Genomic DNA, 21,036 nt, shown 5'->3' on the forward strand with positions numbered 1-21,036 from the left:
TTACAGAGAGGGATGAAAGGGTCACTTTCCAGCTTTCTGGAATGCCTATTCCAGTTGGTCAGTCTCAACCGGATTGGTATTGTTAACGGAAGGGGACTCTCTCCATCAGAGCGGTTCCATCTGTCACCAAGGCTCTCAAACTCCTGACATTAAACCTAACTAAACCTCTCCAACCCCCTAGAGGGTGGGCTCAGCAATTCATCATATTGGAATTAAGCATTTAAGATAAAAAAGCCCCAGGCTTTTTTTTTGAAACAACATCTAGCTGCCCCTGAATGATAATAAGAGATAGGAGCAGGAGTGGGCCATTCAGCCCCTCGAACCTGCTCTACCTCAGAATCATAGAATCCCTACAGTACAAAAGGAGGCCAGTCAGCTCATTGAGCCTGCACCAACAATAATCCCACCCATGCCACCCCCACCCCCCTTATATACTCTGCTAATCCCCAACACGAAGGGACAATTTATCACGGCCCATCAACCTAACTCGCAAGTCATTGGAGTGTGGGAGGAAACCGGAGCACCCAAAGGATATTCATGTATACACATGCAGACTCCGCACAGAGTGACCCAGGGCCAGGATTGAACCTGGGTCTCAGGTGCTGTGACAGTCCCAAAACGGCAGAGCCCTCAGAGAGAAAATGCTGCTCCTCTCTGTCCTATCAGGGTGACCACTAATGTGGAACCAGTATAGTGTAAGATGGTGAAGGAGCGTCCTGCTTGAACCTCAAGTGCAGTTTGAGAGTAGCTTGCTCGGTTACTTTGGACAGCAATAGAAGAATGGAGTGAACTTCAACAGCTTATCAAAGTTCATAGAATCCTCACGTTGCAAAAGTAAGCCATTCGGCCCATCAGGACTGAACTGACTTGCATCAGAGTAGCTTGCCCAGATCCTATCCTCCACCCTGTCCCCATAATCCCATACATTTACTGTGGATATTTCACCCAAACTACACATCTTGGGATACTAAATAGTGGGGGAGGGGGGCTATTAACTGAGGACACATTTGGGATTGGTTACAAGGCATCGCACAGTTAGAGCAGCATGGTGGCACAGCGGTTAGCACTGCTGCCTCACAACGCCAGGGTGCTGGGTTCAATTCTGACCCCGGGGTAACTATCTGTGTGGAGAATCCATGTCTGTGTGGGTTTCCTCCAGGTGCTCTGGTTTCCTCCCACAGTCCGAAGATGTGCGGGTTAGGTTGATGGGTCATGGTAAATTTGCCCCTCAGTGTCAGGGGATTAGTGGGATAAATGTGTGGGGTTATGGGGATCGGGCCTGGGTGGATTGTGGTCAGTGCAGACTCGATGGGCCAAATGGCCTCCCTCTGCATTGTGAGGATTCTATGAAATAGCCTGATGATGCACGTCACCATCCCTTATGGATATTAGTCTGGCGATGTGATCAGTGATAGTCGTTACCTGTGGCAACCAAGGTCAATACCTGAAGGAGAGGAGGAGGTTGGGACGAGGCTGAGAAAGAATTAAACTAAGGTCAAATAACCTCAGCGGCTGAGACAGACAGTGAGTGCTCAGTGCAAAGCTCTCTGATTCACATTATAGCTATCACCCAGTCATGTATCTCACTGAAGGACATCTCCTACAACGGGACAATCTCAGAGCCACTGGAACTCGTGGGACTGAGTCTTGGAACGGAATGTGCCAGCTCCAATCACAGCAAGTTTTCAGAGATCGTGAGGGTGCACGGTGTGACACTGCTTTCTGTCTTGGCCGCCTCTGAACCAAAACATTCACCACACACACACACACACACATAGACACACCACTCCCAGTCCCTGTCTCAATGCATTATACACTCAGTGTGAGGGCATTTGTCTGTGTGAAGGACAGCAGCAGAGGGAGGGGGGCAAGGGAGAGGGAGAGGGGCAAGGGAGAGGGAGAGGGGCAAGGGAGAGGGAGAGGGGCAAGGGAGAGGGAGAGGGGCAAGGGAGAGGGAGAGGGGCAAGGGAGAGGGAGAGGGGCAGGGAGAGGGGCAAGGGAGAGGGAGAGGGGCAAGGGAGAGGGAGAGGGGCAAGGGAGAGGGGCAAGGGAGAGGGAGAGGGAGAGGGGCAAGGGAGAGGGAGAGGGGCAGGGAGAGGGAGAGGGGCAGGGAGAGGGAGAGGGGCAGGGAGAGAAAAAGTGATAAAAAGAGAGAGAGGTAGGGAGAGGGGGAGAGAGAGAAAGCGAGGTAGGGAGAGAGGAAGAGAGAGAGGTAGGAAGAGACCATCTAAATGCTTTTTAAAAAGACAAAATTGTAACACAATGGTTAGCACTGCTGCCTCACAGCGCCAGGGACCTGGGTTCGATTCCCGGCTTGGGTCACTGTCTATCTGGAATTTGCAAGTTCTCCCCTGTGTCCGTGTGGGTTTCCTCCAGGTACTCCAGTTTCCTCCTACAGTCCAAAGATGTGCGGATTTGGTGGATTGGCTGTGCTGAATTCTCCCTTGCAGTCAGGGGAACTAGCTAGGATAAATGCATGGGGCTATGGGGATAGGCCTGGGTGGGATTGTGGTCGGCACAGACTCGATGGGCCGAATGGCCTCCTTCTGCACTGTAGACCTCTGCCACATAGAAGGACAAGGACTGCAGATGTGTGGGAATGTCACGGCCATTCTGATATGAAAATATATCACAGCTCCTTCATCATTGACTCCACATGGAGTGAGTTCTGGGTTGCGAGCTGCATGTGGGAGGGATCCTTGAAGGGGGTGCTGTATGCAAGGAGGGGTTTCTGGATCAGGCACTCCATGTGGGATGGAGTTCCCATGTGGGCTTCTCCGCCCAGTAAGGAACCATCTGCATCCAGCTTGTTACTTGCCTTGAAAACCTTGTCTTTTTTACAAACCTTTCAACTTACTATAAAGGGGCTCGGTCAAGATGAACTCTATCCAGGACAAAGCCGAACATCACCCCTTTCAACCTTTCTTAGAGTAGAGCCATAGGATCCCTAACAGTGCAGAAGGCAACCATTCGGCCCATCGAGTCTGCGCCAACAACAATCCCACCCAAGCCCTATTCCCATAACGCCATGCATTTACCCTGCTAGTCCCTCTGACACAGAGGCAATTTAGCGTGGCCAATCCACCTAGCATGTACATCTTTGGACTGTGGAGGGAACCGGAGGAAACCCACGCAGACACGGGGAGAATGTGCAGTCTCTGCACGGACAGCGACCCAAGGCCGGAATCGAACCTGGGTCCCTGGCGCTGTGAGACAGCAGTGCTAACCCACCATGCCTCCCATTAGAGAGAGAGTCATCCAGAGGGGACAGGGGGCAAGGGGGTGGTGAGGGTGGGGGCCAGAAGGCGAGGGGTAGGGGAGAGAGAGTGGAGAGAGGACACAGAGAGAAAAAGAGAGAAAGAGAAGCAGGCAAAGAGAAAAATCATGAGATTTTCTTTCATAGATATCATTCCGGTGTGAGCATTGCTGCAAGGGCAGCATTTTCCCCCACCCCCCCCGGTTGAATAGGCCGGGTGGGCTTTCCATGAGAATCAGTACCTTCACGGTCACTTTTACTGAGAATTCAATAATCAACGTCTCTCTGTGGGATCCGGACTCTCATTCTCTGGATTATTAACCTCGACGTGTGGATTTGTAGTCCCAGAATCTCATTCAAGCCTCCTGCAGGTGGCAGGCAGACCGGATACACTAACAGAGGGAGGAGGGAATAGAAGCACACATTGATAAAGCGATCGGGGGCCCGGGCAAACCCAGTTTGAATCAGTCGGGTCGAATGGCCCTTGTCTGTGCTGTACGTTCAATATCAATGAATTGTAATGGCTCCTGTTTAACTGGACTGATTGTTAAACAGTCACTGTCAGAACGGTTGTGAACTCGAGCCCATTGAGCAGTGAATGAGTTTAGCCTGGCAGTGACTGCCCGGGGTTACGAAGCACTCTGCACCGTTCCCTCACCCTGAAGGGTGGAGGTTCCACCAAGACCCAGTTTCCCAAATATCAGCCACCCAGATAACTGCACAACTTCCCTAGCAGATAAAATTCAATCAAAAGTATATCAAGTGACCATCAGCACGTAGTTTTAACATAATGGGTGGCACGGGGGGGGTTAGCACTGCTGTCTCACAGCGCCAGGGACCCAGGTTCGATTCCAGCCTCGGGTCGCTGTCTGTGTAGAGACTGCACATTCTCCCCATGTTTGCGTGGGTTTCCTCCGGGTGCTCCGGTTTCCTCCACGGTCCAAAGCTGTATATGTTAGGTGGACTGGCCATGCTAAATTGCCTCTCAGTGTCAGGGGGACTAGCAGGGTAAATGCATGGTGTTATGGGAATAGGGCTTGGGTGGGATTGTTGTTGGCGCAGACTCGATGGGCCGAATGGTTGCCTTCTGCACTGTTAGGGATCCTATGGCTCTACTCTAAGAAAGGTTGAAAGGGGTGACGTTCGGCTTTGTCCTGGATAGAGTTCATCTTGACCGAGCCACTTTATAGTAAGTTGAAAGGTTTGTAAAAAAGACAAGGTTTTCAAGGCAAGTAACAAGCTGGATGCAGATGGTTCCTTACTGGGCGGAGAAGCCCACATGGGAACTCCATCCCACATGGAGTGCCTGATCCAGAAACCCCTCCTTGCATACAGCACCCCCTTCAAGGGTCCCTCCCTCATGCAGCTCGCAACCCAGAACTCACTCCATGTGGAGTCAATGATGAAGGAGCTGTGATATATTTTCATATCAGAATGGCCGTAACATTCCCACACATCTGCAGTCCTTGTCCTTCTATGTGGCAGAGGTCTACAGTGCAGAAGGAGGCCATTCGGCCCATCGAGTCTGTGCCGACCATAATCCCACCCAGGCCCTATCCCCATAGCCCCGTGCATTTACCCTAGCTAGTTCCCCTGACTGCAAAGGAGAATTCAGCACAGCCAATCCACCAAATCCGCACATCTTTGGACTGTAGGAGGAAACTGGAGCACCTGGAGGAAACCCACACGGACACAGGGGAGAGCTTGCAAATTCCAGATAGACAGTGACCCAAGCCGGGAATCGAACCCAGGTCCCTGGCGCTGTGAGGCAGCAGTGCTAACCATTGTGTTACAATTTTGTCTTTTAAAAAGCATTTAGATGGTTACATGGGTAAGATGGGTATAGAGGAACATGGGCCAAATGTGGGCAATTGGGATTAGCTCAGGGGTTTAAAAGAAAGGGCGACGCGGACAAGTTGGGCCGAAGGGCCTGCTTCCATGCTGTAAATGTCTATGACTCTATAAACTCTTTCTGATTTTGGTACCCTTTGTTAGATAGATGGAGAGTTCTCTTAAGAGTTATTCTAAGCTGGCAGGGAGCTGCTCGAGCTCTGTCTAGGTGTTTAGAAATGGCAGCTCTTCAATTGAACATAACTGCGGACAGGTAGGTGAGTTTCTTTATAACCCTGATGCCTATTGATTTTCCCATTCTAGGATTGGTCCAATGTTGTCAACAACAGTAAATTCAAATTTGATAGGTTCCTGATGGCTGAGTGTCTTCATTAAACTGATGGACTGTCAACATTCAAAAGCCTGCAAAGCCTGTTGCCAAGGCAACCCTGATAAGAACATAAGAAATAGGAGCAGGAGTAGGCCATCTGGCCCTTCGAGCCTGCCCCACCATTCAATAAGATCATGGCTGATCTGTCGTGGCTCAGTTCCACATTCCCGCCCTCTCCCCATAACCCTTAATCCCCTCGCTTATCAAAAACCCATCAACCCGCGTCTTAAAAATATTTAGCGAGGTAGCCTCCACCACTTCAACGGGCAGAGAATTCCAGAGATTCACCACCCTTTGAGCGAAGAAGTTCTTCCTCAACTCCGTTCTAAACCGCCCCCCCCTTTATCTTGAGGCTGTGCCCCCTAGTCCTACTGTCCTTTCTGAGCGGGAAGAGTCTTTCCACCTCTATCCTATCCATCCCATTCATCATCTTATACGTCTCAATGAGATCTCCCCTCATTCTTCTAAACTCTAACGAGTACAAGCCTAGTTTATTCAGCCTCTCCTCATAGTTCAACCCCCTCAACTCCGGCATCAGCCTAGTAAACCTCCTCTGCACTCCCTCCAAGGCCAAAATATTCTTGCGTAAGTACAGCGACCAAAACTGCACACAGTACTCCAGCTGCGGCCTCACCAATGCCCTATACAGCTGCAGCAAGACCTCCCTACTTTTATATTCAATCCCCCTCGCTATGAAGGCCAGCATCCCATTCGCCTTCCTGACCACCTGCTGCACCTGCAAGCTGGGTTTTTGTGACTCATGCACAAGGACCCCGAGGTCCCTCTGCACCATCGCCTGCTGCAGTTTTTCTCCACGTAAATAATAATCCTTCCTACCATTATTCCTACCAAAGTGGACCACCTCACACTTGCCAACATTAAATTCCATTTGCCAGTTCCTGGCCCATTCGCCCAGCCTATCTAGATCCTTCTGCAGACTCTCCACACCCTCCGCACAATTTACCGTTCCTCCAATCTTGGTGTCATCAGCAAATTTCGACACCATACACTTGGTTCCCTCCTCCAGATCATCTATATAAATGGTAAATAGCTGAGGCCCCAGCACCGACCCCTGAGGCACTCCACTAGTCACCAACTGCCAATCCGAATAGCACCCATTGACCCCCACTGATGTTTGGTCCTGGTTACAAATATTCCAATCTGTGTACCCTGTGTACCTCTGCATCCTAAACAAGCAAGCACTGAACACAACCAGCTTTTAAAAAAGGAACACATTTCACAAACTCAACTTCACAACCGTAATGATATTAAATTAAGACAGGCACCGACCTTCCACAGCTGGGGCCTCTTTCGCAGAGCACAGTGAACCTTCCGGCATTCCAGCATGGAGTTAACTAAGTCCTCACTGGGGGAAGCAGAAGACACAGGTTTTAGAATTACACCTTGCAAGTCCTCAAGATTTGTCACATTCCTACAATAAATACATTTGAGGCATCACATTGCTTTCATTCAGCTAATCATAGCCCTCATTTTCTTCCATGTTATTCCCTGTATCGATCAAGATGCAGAAATCCTGGAGGAGTGTCAGGCTGAAGGAGTTCAGGGATAGGGAGGGGCAAGACGTCGCAGGGATTGGAGCACAAGCTTCCCAATTTTGAAATAGAACCGTCAAGGGGGAACTCCAGCTCCACCTTCAGAGAATCTACAGTACAGAGGGAGTCCATTTGGCCCATCGAGCCTGCACTGGCAATAATCCCACCTAGGTACTTTCTATTCCCGTAACCCCCACATATTTACCCTCCTGATCCCCCTGACTGGTTTCCTCCAACACAATATGGATTCTACGTCAGCGAGACTTCAGGTACTCACTCTACGGTGACACACGCTGGTGAGAAGTTGCAACTACAGCATGACAGTTGACATTGCAAAGCCGAATGGAAGTTGCTTCCAGAGCAGCAGCTACATTCAGCGGTGTGTGACTCAAGGCACTGAAGTGTTGGGCACTGTTTTATTCTCAAGGGCTCCAGAATGCGGTTTGAACCCACAACTTCCTGACTGAGAGGCTAGAGTGCAGCCGGCCAAGCCAAGGTAAGATATAGAATCACAGAATCCCAACAGTGCAGAAGGAGGCCATTCAGCCCATCGAGTCTGCATCGATCCACTGAGGCCCTAACCCCGTTACCCCACATCTTTACCCCACTAATCCCTCCAACCTACGCAACCGACTCTCCGAAAGTGCATCTTAGCCAGGCCCTATTCCCAAAACTACCATGTATTTACCCCACTAATCCCCCTAACCTACATATCTCAAGACACTAAGGACCAATTTAGCGTAACCTGCACATCCCTGGACACCAAGGGGCAATTTAACATGGCCAGTCCCGCGTGACTTGGGACTGTGGGAGGAATCTGGAGGAAACCCACACAGACACGGGGAGCATGGGCAAGCTCTGCACAGTCACCTGAGGCTGGAATCGAACTCGGTTCCCTGGTACTATGAGGCAGCAGTGCTAACCACTATGCCACCATGCTGCCCCTTCTCCAAACATCAAGCCATGGGTAATAAATATTGGCCTCTCCAGCAGTAAATTTATTAAAAAAAAACCTGGCCCACTCCAAGAGCCCAGGTTGGTACACCTATCCCTGCATCAGTCTCAGAGTTATACAGAGCAGGCAGTGGCCATTCGATCCATCATGCCCGCGCCAGCATTTTGAAAGAGCTACCTTTCAGTCCCACTCTCCTCTCTTTCCTCATAGCCCTGTAGATCAATCTGTTTGGTACACTCACAGATCACCAGGTCCAAAATGTTCCTTTTAGTTAAAATAGCCAAAATCTGGCGTAGTCTGAATGCTTTCTTCAATCCTGTTGCTTGCTCATGTCACAAAGAAAACCTTCTGAGCGTTAAACCTCCTTCATGTCCCTTCCTGCTGGAAGGCACTAATCCAAATCTCATTGTGTTGAGCCAGGGTTAGACATGCTGTGACCTTTCAACTCCCTATGTCACATCCTATATGGTGGTCGCCCTCGGCAACATCAGACCTTGAAGAGTGTTGGGGGGGGGGGGGGCATTAAAACCAATTGTAAAGTCACTAAAAGGGTTGATACCCAAGAAAGGGCAGGGTTATGCCTAGGGATACAAGAAATTAGGGCCTTATGGGCTGAATCTGTCACGCATCGTCCCTCAAGGGTCAATTGTGAGCCCTACATAGCAACTAATTTGTGCACAGCAATAAGAGTAATAGAATAATGAGCAAATAATTTATTTCATCATTTTTTTTTAAAGCATAAATGTTGCCCAGGACACCATTGCTCAGACTAAATGGTTCTCAGACAGACCTTCTTTGTTTAATATCTCATCCATAAGTAGGGCAGCACAGTGGTAGGCACTGCTGCCACACAGTGCTCGGGACCCGGATCCAATCCCAACCTTAGGCAATTGTCTGCCTGGAGTTTGCATCTTCTCTCCGTGTCTGCGTGGATTTCCTTCGAGTGCCCCGGTTTCCTCCCACACTCAGAAAGACGTGTGTAGGTTAGGTCATGATAAATTGTCTCTTTGTGTCCTAAGTGTTAGAATGTAACCGGTGACAACTTTGTATTGGATGTAATGGGAACAAGATGTAAGGGTCAGCTGACCCAGTAAAACATGGAACCAATTACAGAGTGATGTAATAGTCAGCTGAATCACTATAAATAAGAATTGTGGAGAGCTTGGAGTGGCCCAGGGCAAGGCCCCATGTTTGGAGTAATGATATTTCTTTATTAAACCCTTTCTTTGGTTTATAAGTTGGAGTAAGTTTTGCTGTATTTTCATTAGCTGCATTTTGAAGAGTTCCTCCTGAGGAAACACTAAGACGTGTAGGTTAGGTGGATTAACCATGTTAAATTGGTCCTCAGTGTCTTGTGCTGTGTAGGTTAGGGGGATTAGTGGGGTAAATGCATGGGTGTTCAGGAATAGTGCCTGGCTAAAAAGCTCTTTCGGAGAGTTGGTGCAGAGTTGATGGGCTGAATGGCCTCCTTCTGCACTGTAGGGATGCTATGAAAAGATGGTGCCTCTGATAGAGCGGCACTCCCTCAATACCACACTGGGGGAGTCAGCCTGGATTCTGGGCTCAGGTCCTTTCGAGTGGAGCTGGAACCCAAAACCTTCTGGGTCAATGGATGCTACCCAGGGAGTTGCAGCAACACCTGGAGCACCGCCAGAGGCCCCTCCCCCATCACGGCCGCACCGCCAGAGGCCCCTCCCCTCTGCGGCTGTGCCGCCAGAGGCCCCTCCCCCCATGGCCGCACCATTCTCTCCTTCACTTCAATCATCCTCGCTTTTCAGCTCATTACGTATGGTGCACTGTGGTGAAGTCCAGGAAAGAGGTGGAGAACAAGTCAGTGCCCAAACCATTCTGCACACATGCCCTCGATGCCTATCAGGGGGAGGGAAGAGGGATGGCTGCAGGCCTCTGGTGGATTAACAGATGGGATGGAGCACATTTCCCAGGGAGAGTGCGGACAGGAAGAATAATCCTCAGCTACTGGATCAGCTGTTAAGCTGAGGCTTTGCCTCATGCGGACGTAAACTATCTCAACATCATTTTGTTTTATTCACTCTTGGGGCATGGGCATAGTTGGCTGCCCATCACTTATTCCCCTTGAGATGGTGGTGGTGAGCCACCTTCTTCAACCGCTGCAATCCCTGTGGTGTAGGTACACCCACAGTGCTGTTAGAGAACAAGTTCCAGGATTTTGACCCCATGACAGTGAAGGAATGGCCGATATATTTCCAAATCAGGATGCTGAGTGACTCAGAGGGGAACTTGCAGGTGATGGTGTTCCCAAGTATCTGCTGCCCCTTGTCCTTTGAGATGGAAGGGTTTGTGGGTTTGTAAGGTTCTGTCTAAGGATCTTTGGTGAATTGCTGCAGTGCATCTTGTAGGTAGTGCACACTGCTGCTACTGAGTATCGGTGGTGGAGGAGGCGAATGTTTGTAGATATGGTGCCAATCAAGCAGGCTGCTTTGTCCTGGATTGTGTCAAGCTTCTTGAGTGTTGTTGGAGCTGCACCCACCCAGGCAGGTGGGGAGTATTCCATCACACTCCTAATGTGCCTTGCAGTTGCTGGAAAGGCTCTGGGAGGGCAGTCAGGAGGTGAGTTACTCGCTGCAGTATTCCTAACCTCTGATCTGCTCTTGTAGCCACTGTGTTTATGTGGTGAGTCCAGTTGAGTTTCTGGTCAATGGTCACGCCAAGGATGTTGACAGTGAGGCGATGGAAACACCACCGAAAGTCATTTCAAAGACCACCGGAGTGTTGTGGAGAATATAGATCCCTGAGCAAATATCAGCGCAGAAACAGGTCAATATCTGAGCGTTATCATGCTGCTGTTTGTGGGATCTTACCATGCCAACATGTTTCCTACATCACAACAGGAATGCGTCACAAGCAAAGATGTGCAGGTTAGGATGACTGGCCATGCTAAATTGCCCCTTTGCGTCAGGGGGATTAGCAGGGTAAATATGTGGGGTTGTGGGAATAGGGCCTGGGTTGTTTTGTAGTCGGAGCAGACTCAATGGGCCAAATGGCTTCCTTCTGCACTGTAGGGATTCTATAATTGGCTGGGAAGTTTTAGGGCTTCCTGGGATTGGAAAGGGTGAATGGAAATTCATTTCAAAGATCAAAGCTAAAAGCGCAATATTCCTGCTTTAGCATCCTCAGGTTTCAGGGTTTTCTTTTGAAGTTTTTAATCGTAGCACTTCAGCTGTCAAACTAATAGCTGCTATTACCCTGGCAATTGTTTGCCCCTCTGTTTCTGCAGCGTTTGTGTAATCTAAATCCCCCAGGACCTGTTCAAAAGCTGCTGCTCGCCACCACGGTTTATAAAGAATCCAAAAATACAAAATCCAGGGTCTGTAATGAACAGGGACTGTCAGCAGAAACTTGTTTCTTTTACCTGCTGATTAATCTGCTGCAGAGACTTCCTGTTCTAATTAAAATAATAACGTGTGTCACTTTACAACAATTAATCCAGCAGGGGGCACTGCTGTCCTGAGGGTCATAGACACAATGGTTAGCATTGCTGCCTCACATCACTAGGGACCCTGGCTCAGGTCACTGTCTGTGCAGAGTCTGCATGTTCTCCCCGTGTCTGCGTGGGTTTCCTCCAGGTGCCCCGGTTTCCTCCCACAGTCTGAAAGATGTGCTGGTCAGATGCATTGGCCACACTAAATTCTCCCTCAGTGTACCTGAACAGGTGCCAGAGTGTGGCGACTAGGAAATTTTCACAGTAACTTCAATGCAGTGTTAATGTAAGCGTTCTTGTGACACTAATATATAAACTTTAAACTTAATGACATTGGAGCTGGTCACTTTAAACCAGGACCCGTATGTGTTCACTAGCATTGAAGTAATTTCAGTAGAGATACAGTCAGTAACACAGGGTGCTGGGAGAGAGGTTACTGAGTGACAGTGCGAGGGAACTGGATTAACATCAGTAGAGATACAGTCAGTAACACAGTAACTCTTCTCCCCCAGCACCCTGTGTTACTGACTGTATCTCTACTGATGTTAATCCAGGTTCCTCACACTGTCACACAGTAACCCCTCTCCCCCAGCACCCTGTGTTACTGACTGTATCTCTACTGATGTTAATCCAGGTTCCTCACACTGTCACACAGTAACCCCTCTCTCCCAGCACCCTGTGTTACTGACTGTATCTCTACTGATGTTAATCCAGGTTCCTCACACTGTCACACAGTAACCCCTCTCCCCCAGCACCCTGTGTTACTGACTGCATCGCTACTGATGTTAATCCAGGTTCCTCACACTGTCACACAGTAACCCCTCTCCCCCGGCACCCTGTGTTACTGACTGTATCTCTACTGATGTTAATCCAGGTTCCTCACACTGTCACACAGTAACCCCTCTCTCCCAGCACCCTGTATTACTGACTGTATCTCTACTGATGTTAATCCAGGTTCCTCACACTGTCACACAGTAACCCCTCTCTCCCAGCACCCTGTGTTACTGACTGTATCTCTACTGATGTTAATCCAGGTTCCTCACACTGTCACACAGTAACCCCTCTCTCCCAGCACCCTGTGTTACTGACTGTATCTCTACTGATGTTAATCCAGGTTCCTCACACTGTCACACAGTAACCCCTCTCTCCCAGCACCCTGTGTTACTGACTGTATCTCTACTGATGTTAATCCAGTTCCCTCACACTGTCACACAGTAACCCCTCTCTCCCAGCACCCTGTGTTACTGACTGTATCTCTACTGATGTTAATCCAGGTTCCTCACACTGTCACACAGTAACCCCTCTCCCCCAGCACCCTGTGTTACTGACTGTATCTCTACTGATGTTAATCCAGCTCCCTCACACTGTCACTCAGTAACCCCTCTCCCCCAGCACCCTGTGTTACTGACTGTATCTCTACTGATGTTAATCCAGCTCCCTCACACTGTCACTCAGTAACCCTCTCCCCCAGCACCCTGTGTTACTGACTGTATCTCTACTGATGTTAATCCAGGTTCCTCACACTGTCACTCAGTAACCCCTCTCCCCCCAGCACCCTGTGTTACTGACTGTATCTCTACTGATGTTAATCCAGGTTCCTCACACTGTCACTCAGTAACTCCTCTCCCCCCAGCACCCTAAGTGACAGTGTGAGGAACCTGAATTAACATCAGTGGAGATACAGTCAGGATTCCTGGTCTAAACATACTAACTTGTTCTATAAACTGTGTCTTGATAGACATCTGGTAAGGACCGCATCTGTACAGACTGTGATGCCTTCTACAGTCAAATAGTCCACCATTGTCACTATCCATTATCAAGACTATCTAGCAGTGAAATAGTGAAGAGTAACATGTGCTGTGGGAAGGGGATAGAGATGAGAGGGGGGGATGAGATGGGAAGAGAGGATAGGGAGAAGGGACGTCAAATAGGGGAGAAAAAAAATGAAGATAGAAAAGAGAAGGAGGAGTGAGCAGAGAAGAAGGGGGAGAAGAAAGTAAAATGGGTGATGGATGGGGAAGATAAAATTGAGAGAAATGAAGAATAAGTAAAAGAATCACTGGTTCTAAACTAAAAAAAAGCTACAGAATCATAGAGTCTACGGTGCAGAAGGAGGCCATTCGGCCCATCAAGTCTATACCGACCACAATCCCACCCAAGCTCTATTTCTGCAACTCCTAATATTTACTCTCCTAATCCCCCCGACACTAGGGGGAAATCCGCTACGTCCAATCCACCTAACCCGCACATCTTTGGACAATGGGAGGAAACCGGAGCACCCGCGGGAAACCCAAGCAGACACGAGAAGAACGTGCAGATTCCACACAGACAGTGACCCAAGGCGGGAATTGAACCTGGGTCCCTGGTGCTGTGAGGCAGCAGTGCTAACCACTCTGCTGCCCTCAAATGCAAGTCTTTCTGCAGTACAAGAACAACAATAACTTGTGCTTATATAGATAGCACCTCAAAACATTGTATAAGCCTTCCAGCACACTCCACAAGAGGGGAGCAAGATGAAGTTTGACAACAAGACATACAAGGAGATATTAAAATAGACGAATCAGGGACAGTTTTAAATTGTGCCTCGAAGAGGAGAGCGGGACTGGGGGAGGAGAGCGAGAGCGGGACTGGGGGGAGGAGAGTGAGAGCAAGGGAGGGCAGGAAGGGAGAGCAAGAGCAGGACAGGGGGAGGAGAGGGAGAGTGGGACGAGGGGAGGAGAGCGAGAGCAAGGAAGAGCAGGACGGGGGAGCAGAGCGAGGGAGGGGGGAGAGGGACAGGGGAGCAGGGCGGGAACAAGGGGGTCGGGGGGGCAGAGCGAGGGAGAGAAGGACGGGGAGGAGACCGAGGGAGCAGAGCGAGAGAGGGGGGAGGATGGGGAGGAAATGTAGGGCTGAAGTCGCAGTTACAGCCATGAGGGAAATGGGCGAGGAGCTGGGTGAGAAGTGGAGCAGTGCTGTTATCTCAGAGGGCTGATTACAGGGATTGGGTGGGGATGTGTACATTGGAACACAGCTGCTCCCTCCACTGGAGAGCACAGAGTCCCGTGGAGTTTAGGGCACACACGTGCTATCAGAATCTGTCTCTGGTGGAGTGCCGAGTCCTGGTTCCTGTGGGAAGACACTGACCTCAGGTCACCGGCCTGTTTACTTGCAGAGGGTTTGATTACCAGACTTTTCCATTGACCACACGGCCCAGAAACCTGACCGTAAACATCAGCAGATAGAGAGCTTTAACTTCTGTTTATATACAGCCTTTCTGCACCTCAGAACACATCAACGTACTCGATGAATGCAGCCACCCGGTGCAGGGTAGGAAAAGAGGCAACCATCTTGTGCACAGCAAGCTCCCACAACTGCGATAAATGATCAGCTGATGTGTTCCTCACAAGAGGTTATTGCAGAAGGTCGAGGGACATGGAGTTGGGGGTAGGGTGTTAGCGTGGATAGAGGATTGGTTGTCAAATAGGAGGCAGAGAGTGGGGGTCAACGGGTGCTATTCGGATTGGCGGATGGTGACTAGTGGAGTGCCCCAGGGGTCGGTGCTGGGGCCTCAGCTTTTTACCATTTATATAGATGATCTGGAGGAGGGAACCGAGTGTAGGGTGTCGAAATTTGCTGATGACACCAAGATTGGGGGAACGGCAAATTGTGCAGAGGGTGTGGAGAGCCTGCAGAAGGATCTAGATAGGCTGGGCGAATGGGCCAGGAAATGGCAAATGGAATTTAATGTTGGCAAGTGTGAGGTAGTCCACTTTGGTAAGAATAATGGTAGGAAGGACTATTACTTACGTGGCGAAAAACTGCAGCAGGCGACGGTGCAGAGGGACCTCGGGGTCCTTGTGCATGAGTCGTAAAAACCCAGCTTGCAGGTGCAGCAGGTGGTCAGGAAGGCGAATGGGATGCTGGCCTTCATAGCGAGGGGGATTGAATATAAAAGTAGGGAGGTCTTGCTGCAGCTGTATAGGGCATTGGTGAGGCTGCAGCTGGAGTACTGTGTGCAGTTTTGGGCGCCACACCTGCGCAAAGATATTTTGGCCTTGGAGGGAGTGCAGAGGAGGTTTACTAGGCTGATGCCGGAGTTGAGGGGGTTGAGCTATGAGGAGAGGCTGAATAAACTAGGCTTGTACTCGTTAGAGTTTAGAAGAATGAGGGGAGATCTCATTGAGACGTATAAGATGATGAATGGGATGGATAGGATAGAGGTGGAGAGACTCTTCCCGCTCAAAAAAGACAGTAGGACTAGGGGGCACAGCCTCAAGATAAAGGGGGGGCAGTTTAGAACGGAGTTGAGGAGGAACTTCTTCACTCAAAGGGTGGTGAATCTCTGGAATTCTCTGCCCGTTGAAGTGGTGGAGGCTGCCTCGCTAAATATTTTTAAGACGCGGGTTGATGGGTTTTTGATAAGAGAGGGGATTAAGGGTTATGGGGAGAGGGCGGGAAAGTGGAACTGAGCCACGACAGATCAGCCATGATCTTATTGAATGGCGGGGCAGGCTCGAAGGGCTAGGTGGCCTACTCCTGCTCCTATTTCTTATGTTTTTATGTTTTAGCCAAGTGGGATGAAGGATAAATAGTGGCAAGGACACAGGAGAAAATCCTCCCGCTCATCGAATCATAGCATCCCTACAGTGCAGGAAGAGGTCACTTGGCCCCTTGAGTCTTTAAGTTCAAGTTAAGTAGGCTTGAATTAACACCGCAATGAAGTTACTGTGAAAATCCCCTAGTCACCACACTCAGGTGCCTGTTTGGGTACACCGAGGGAGAATTTAGCACGGCCAATGCACCTAACCGGCATATCTTTCGGGCTGTGGGAGGAAACCCACGCAGAGACAGGGAGAACGTGCAAACTCCACACAGACCGTGACCCAAGCTAGGAATTGAACCCAGGTCCTGGTGCTGTGAGGCAGCAGTGCTAACCACTGTGCCACCCTAATTCCCCGAAATTAAACAAATTTCAACACAAAGGCTCACTTTAGCATGGCCAATCAAACCTAACCCGCACATTTTTGGACTGTGGGAGGAAACAGGAGCGCTCGGAGGAAACCCCCGCAGACACGGGGAGAATGCGCAGACTCTGCACAGTCACCCGAGGAATTGAACCCGTGTTCCTGGCACTGTGAGGCAGCGATGCTAACCACTGTGCCATGAGAGTCTAAAGGGACATGGGGGTGGGGGGTGGAAATCAGGATATTGACCATGACAATCAGCCATGATCATAACGAATGGCAGAGCAGGCTGGAAGGGCCAAATGGCCTCCTCCTGCTTCTAATTTCTATGTTTCTATGTAAATCCACCTGAGACAACACACAGAGTCTTGGTTTAATGTTCATTTAAAAGATGGCACCTCCAACAGGATGGCACCCTTTTCGTACTACACTGAAGTGTCAGCCTGGATTGTCCGTCCACATCTCTGGAATGGACAACTCAGAAACACTTCAAAAAGCATTTGATATTTAATAAAGCAAATAGAACCTCCTCAGAGTGTGAAAGGCGCTATTTAAATGCACGTTAAATGTATTTACAACACGCAGGGAACAACATAGCAAAATGCATGTGGAAACCATTCAATTGATATCATTTAGGTAGTTACAATGATGTGGAGATGCCGGCGCTGGGATAGGCACAGTAAGAAGGCTCACAACACCAGGTTAAATTGGTAGCACAAACTTTCGGAGCTCTGCTTCTTCTTCAGGTGAGTGAAGTTGGGTTCACAAACAGGGGACACAGAGGCACAGACTCAATTTACAAGATAATGGTTGGAACGTGAGTCTTTACAGGTAATCAAGTCTTTACAGGTACATACAATGCAAGTGGAGAGAGGGTTAAGCACAGGTTAAAGGGGTATAAGTTGTCTCAAACCAGGACAGTTAGTGAGATTTTGCAAGCCCAGGCAAGTCGTGGGGGTTCCAGATAGTGTGACATGAACCCAAGATCCCGGTTGAGACCGTCCTCGTGTGTGGGGAACTTGGCTATCAGCGATTCTGCGTTGTTGTGAAGACTGCTTTGGAGAACGCTTACCCAAAGATCAGAGGCTAAATGCCTGTGACCGCTGAAGTGTTCACCAACAGGAAGAGAACACTCTTGCCTGGTGATTGTCGAGCGATGTTCATTCATCCGTTGGCATAGCGTCTGCATGGTCTCCCCAATGTACCACACCTCAAGACATCCTTTCCTGCAGCGTATCAGGTAAACAACATTGACCGAGTCGCAAGAGAATGTACTGTGTAGCTGGTGGACGGTGTTCTCACGTGACATGATGGCATCTGTGTCGATGATCCGGCACACACCTCTTGCAGAGATAGCTGTGGCAGGGTTGTGTGGTGTCGTGGTCACTGTTCTCCTGAAGGCTGGGTAGTTTGCTGCGGACAATGACCTGTGTTGAATACTTCAGCGGTCACAGGCATTCAGCCTCAAATCTTTGGGTAAGTGTTCTCGAAAGTGACCATCACAACACACAACACAGAGTCACTGAGCAGAAACTGATAGCCAAGTTCTGCACTCGAGGATGGCTTCAACCAGGATCTTGGGTTCATGTCACACTATATGTAGCACTCATGACTATCCTGGGCTTGCAAATCTCACTAACTGTCCTGTCTGGAGACAATACACATCTCTTTAACCTGTGCTTAACCCTCTCTCCACTCACATTGTCTGTACCTGTAAAGACTTGATTACCTGTGAAGACTCGCATTCCAACCATTATCTTGTTAATTGAGTCTGTGTCTATATAAGCCCTGTTTGTGAACCCAACTCTCCACTCACCTGACGAAGGGGCAACGCTCTGAAAGCTCGTGCTACCAAATAAACGTGTAGACTTTAACCTGTAGATAATTACTGGCATCTTTCCAATGGGAGAGGCAGGATTATTGTACTTTTGGGTTCTACAACAGGCAACTCATCAGGTCATTGACGAACCCCAACCCCAGCCGCAACCCATCCTTAAAGACACCACACAAAGCGGGAGAGAGAGAGAAGAGAGTGCACTCTAAGCGGCCATCAAAATGTTCACCAAACTTCTGACTTACTATGTGACACAAAGGGCGGGATTATCCAGCCTCGCTCATCCCAAAACCGTTAAAATCCCACCCAAGGTCAACGGACCTTCCCATTCTCTGCCCCTCACCCACTCCGATTCCCATGGCGGGTGGGACGGTAAAATTCCAACCAAAGACTCGCTCTAGTTTCTGCCCCATAAATGTTTGTCTTTCTGCTCAGCTTCATGGCTTACAGACAGACAACATCCAGAACAATCACCTCACCTACACAAATACACATCGGCTCCCTGCTGGGTACTGACTACAGCCTTGATAAACCATCTGAACTCCTCGATTAGATTCCAGTCTGTAACTCACTCCCGGGTATCCATTGTTCTATATATTTTCTTTATTCATTTATGGGATGTGTGTGTTACAGGCTAGGATAACATTTATTGCCCACCCCTAGTTGCCCTTCAGAAGATGGTAGGAAGTCATACTCTTGGAGCCCTGAATGTCCACCACATCAGAAATAACAAGACCAACTGTAATACCAGGAACAACAGCACTCATCGCTGCACCAGAATCTTCAAATGTAGCGACATTAGAAACTACACCTAAAACTGTAGGTTTACAACCACAGATGGAAATACAGTACTGTTAGGGAGGGAATTCCAGGATTTTAACCATGAAGGAACAGCAACATTTTTCCAAAGTCAAAGTCATGATGGTGAGTGACTTGGGTGGGGTGGGGGAGAGGGGGTGGGGTGGGCAGACCTTCAGGTGGTGGTGTGCCCAGGTAGCTGCTGCCCTTGTCCTTCTAGATGGTAATGGTCATGGATTTGGAAGGTGCTGCCTTAAAGGAGCCTTGGTGAGTTCCTACAGAGCATCTTGTAGATGGTATACACAGCTGTCACTGTGCACTGGCGGTGGAGAGATTGACTGTGTGTGAAAAGGGTGCCAGTCAAGCAATCCCTTCCCCCACAGCAATGTCATTCAATACAGCTGATGGGATCTGACTGGCCAGCTGCTCTTAGTGAGCAGGGCTTCCAACCCACAAGGGTGGAGGAAGAGAAGGGGGTTAGCACTGCTGCATCACAGTGCCGGGGACCCAAGTTCAATTCCAGCCTCGGGTCACTGTCTGTGCAGAGTTTGCATATTCTCTCCATGTCTGCGTGGGTTTCCTCCCGGTGCTCCGGTTTCCTCCCATAGTCCAAAGGTGTGCAGATTGGCCATGTTAAATTGCCTCTTAGCATTTAAAAGATGTATAGATTAGGAGGATTTGAGGGATAAATATGTGGTGTTACGGGGATGGGGCCTGAGTGGGTTTGTTGTCTGTACAGATTTGATGGGCCGAATGGCTTCCTTTGGTAGGGATTCAATGATTCTAGGTGGTTCTTGATCCTGAGGAAAGGCTCATGGCTGGCCTGTCAAGTGCCCAAGTGGAACAGTCTGCAATGGGTCTTCCCAGGGATCCCGCCATTTCCTCAGGCTGTGGCCAAGACGCCTGTTGCCGCCGCAAGATTCCGCCCGGGATACTTATTAAAGATGGCAGCGACTGTGAATGCAAGGAAAGACTCCCTTTGTTAATGAGACCCATATGGGGCTCAGAAAGGGATGATTTGGTTTGACTGGCCCGTACCAGCCGACAGTGCAGAAAGAGGCCATTCGGCCCATCTGCACCGACAACAATCCCACCCTAACCCATAACGCCATGTAGTTACCTTGCTAATCCCCTTAAACCCTAAGGGTCAATTTATCACGGCCAATCAATCTAACCTGCGCATTTTAGATCCGTGGGATGAAACCGGAGTACCCGGAGGAAACCCACACGGATACGAGGAGAATGTGTAAACTCCACGAGGACAGTAACCAGAGTCTGGAATTGAACCCGGCTCCCTGGCGCTGTGAGCCAGCGTTGCTAACCATTGTGCCACCTCCACCTTACCTGGTAGGAGGATCCAGCCAAACTCACTGTCAGCCGGGGCTCAGGTGGAGGTGACATTCTCACCTAGGTGTCCCCAGGTTCAAGTCCTACTCCAGAATTTGAGCACAAACATGAAGGTTAACACACCAATGCAGTACTGAGGGAGTGCCGCAGTGTTAAGAGTTGCTATCTTTTTAGTGAGACACTAAACCAATGCCCTATCTGCCTGCTTGGGTGGCGATTAAGATTTCCACAGCATCTTTGCTGGAGAGGAGAGGCGAGGCACTCCCATGTCCTGACCAATACTTATCCCCCAGTCAACATCAGGATTATCTGGTTATTATCACATTGCAGTCTGTGGGAATTCTGTTATGGGCCAATTAGCTGTTGCATTTCCTACATTACAACAGCAACCACACTTCAATAGTACTTCATTGGCTGTAGAGAGCTTTGAGACGGTCAGTGATTGTAAAAAGCATTGCACAATATAAATTGTACGTTTTATTAAAAACTTTATCTAATCCTATAATAAAAGCAAATGATTGTAGACACTGGAAATCCAAAATGAAAACAGAAAATGCCGGGAGGCACAGCGGTTAGCATTTAGGATCCAGGTTCAGTTATGGCCTTGAGTCACTGTGCAGAGTCTGCACGTTCTTCCTGCGTCTGCATAGATTTCCTCTGGGTACT

The 21,036-nt window shown here is 49.3% G+C and overlaps 1 protein-coding gene across 1 annotated transcript in view; it reads right to left on the reverse strand.

The window, feature by feature from the left end:
• LOC145352758 (pleckstrin homology domain-containing family G member 3-like) overlaps positions 1–21,036 on the reverse strand; it is a 196,213-nt gene that overhangs the window by 136,385 nt on the left and 38,792 nt on the right. The window contains exon 2 of the mRNA XM_080203034.1: positions 6,768–6,843. Coding sequence (XP_080059160.1) covers positions 6,768–6,816 — 49 coding nt within the window. The 5' untranslated portion in view covers positions 6,817–6,843. The remainder of the gene's footprint in view (positions 1–6,767; positions 6,844–21,036) is intronic.

Source organism: Carcharhinus amblyrhynchos, chromosome 14, assembly GCF_965287045.1.
Source record: "Carcharhinus amblyrhynchos chromosome 14, sCarAmb.v2.hapA, whole genome shotgun sequence".
Classification (NCBI taxonomy): domain Eukaryota; kingdom Metazoa; phylum Chordata; class Chondrichthyes; order Carcharhiniformes; family Carcharhinidae; genus Carcharhinus; species Carcharhinus amblyrhynchos.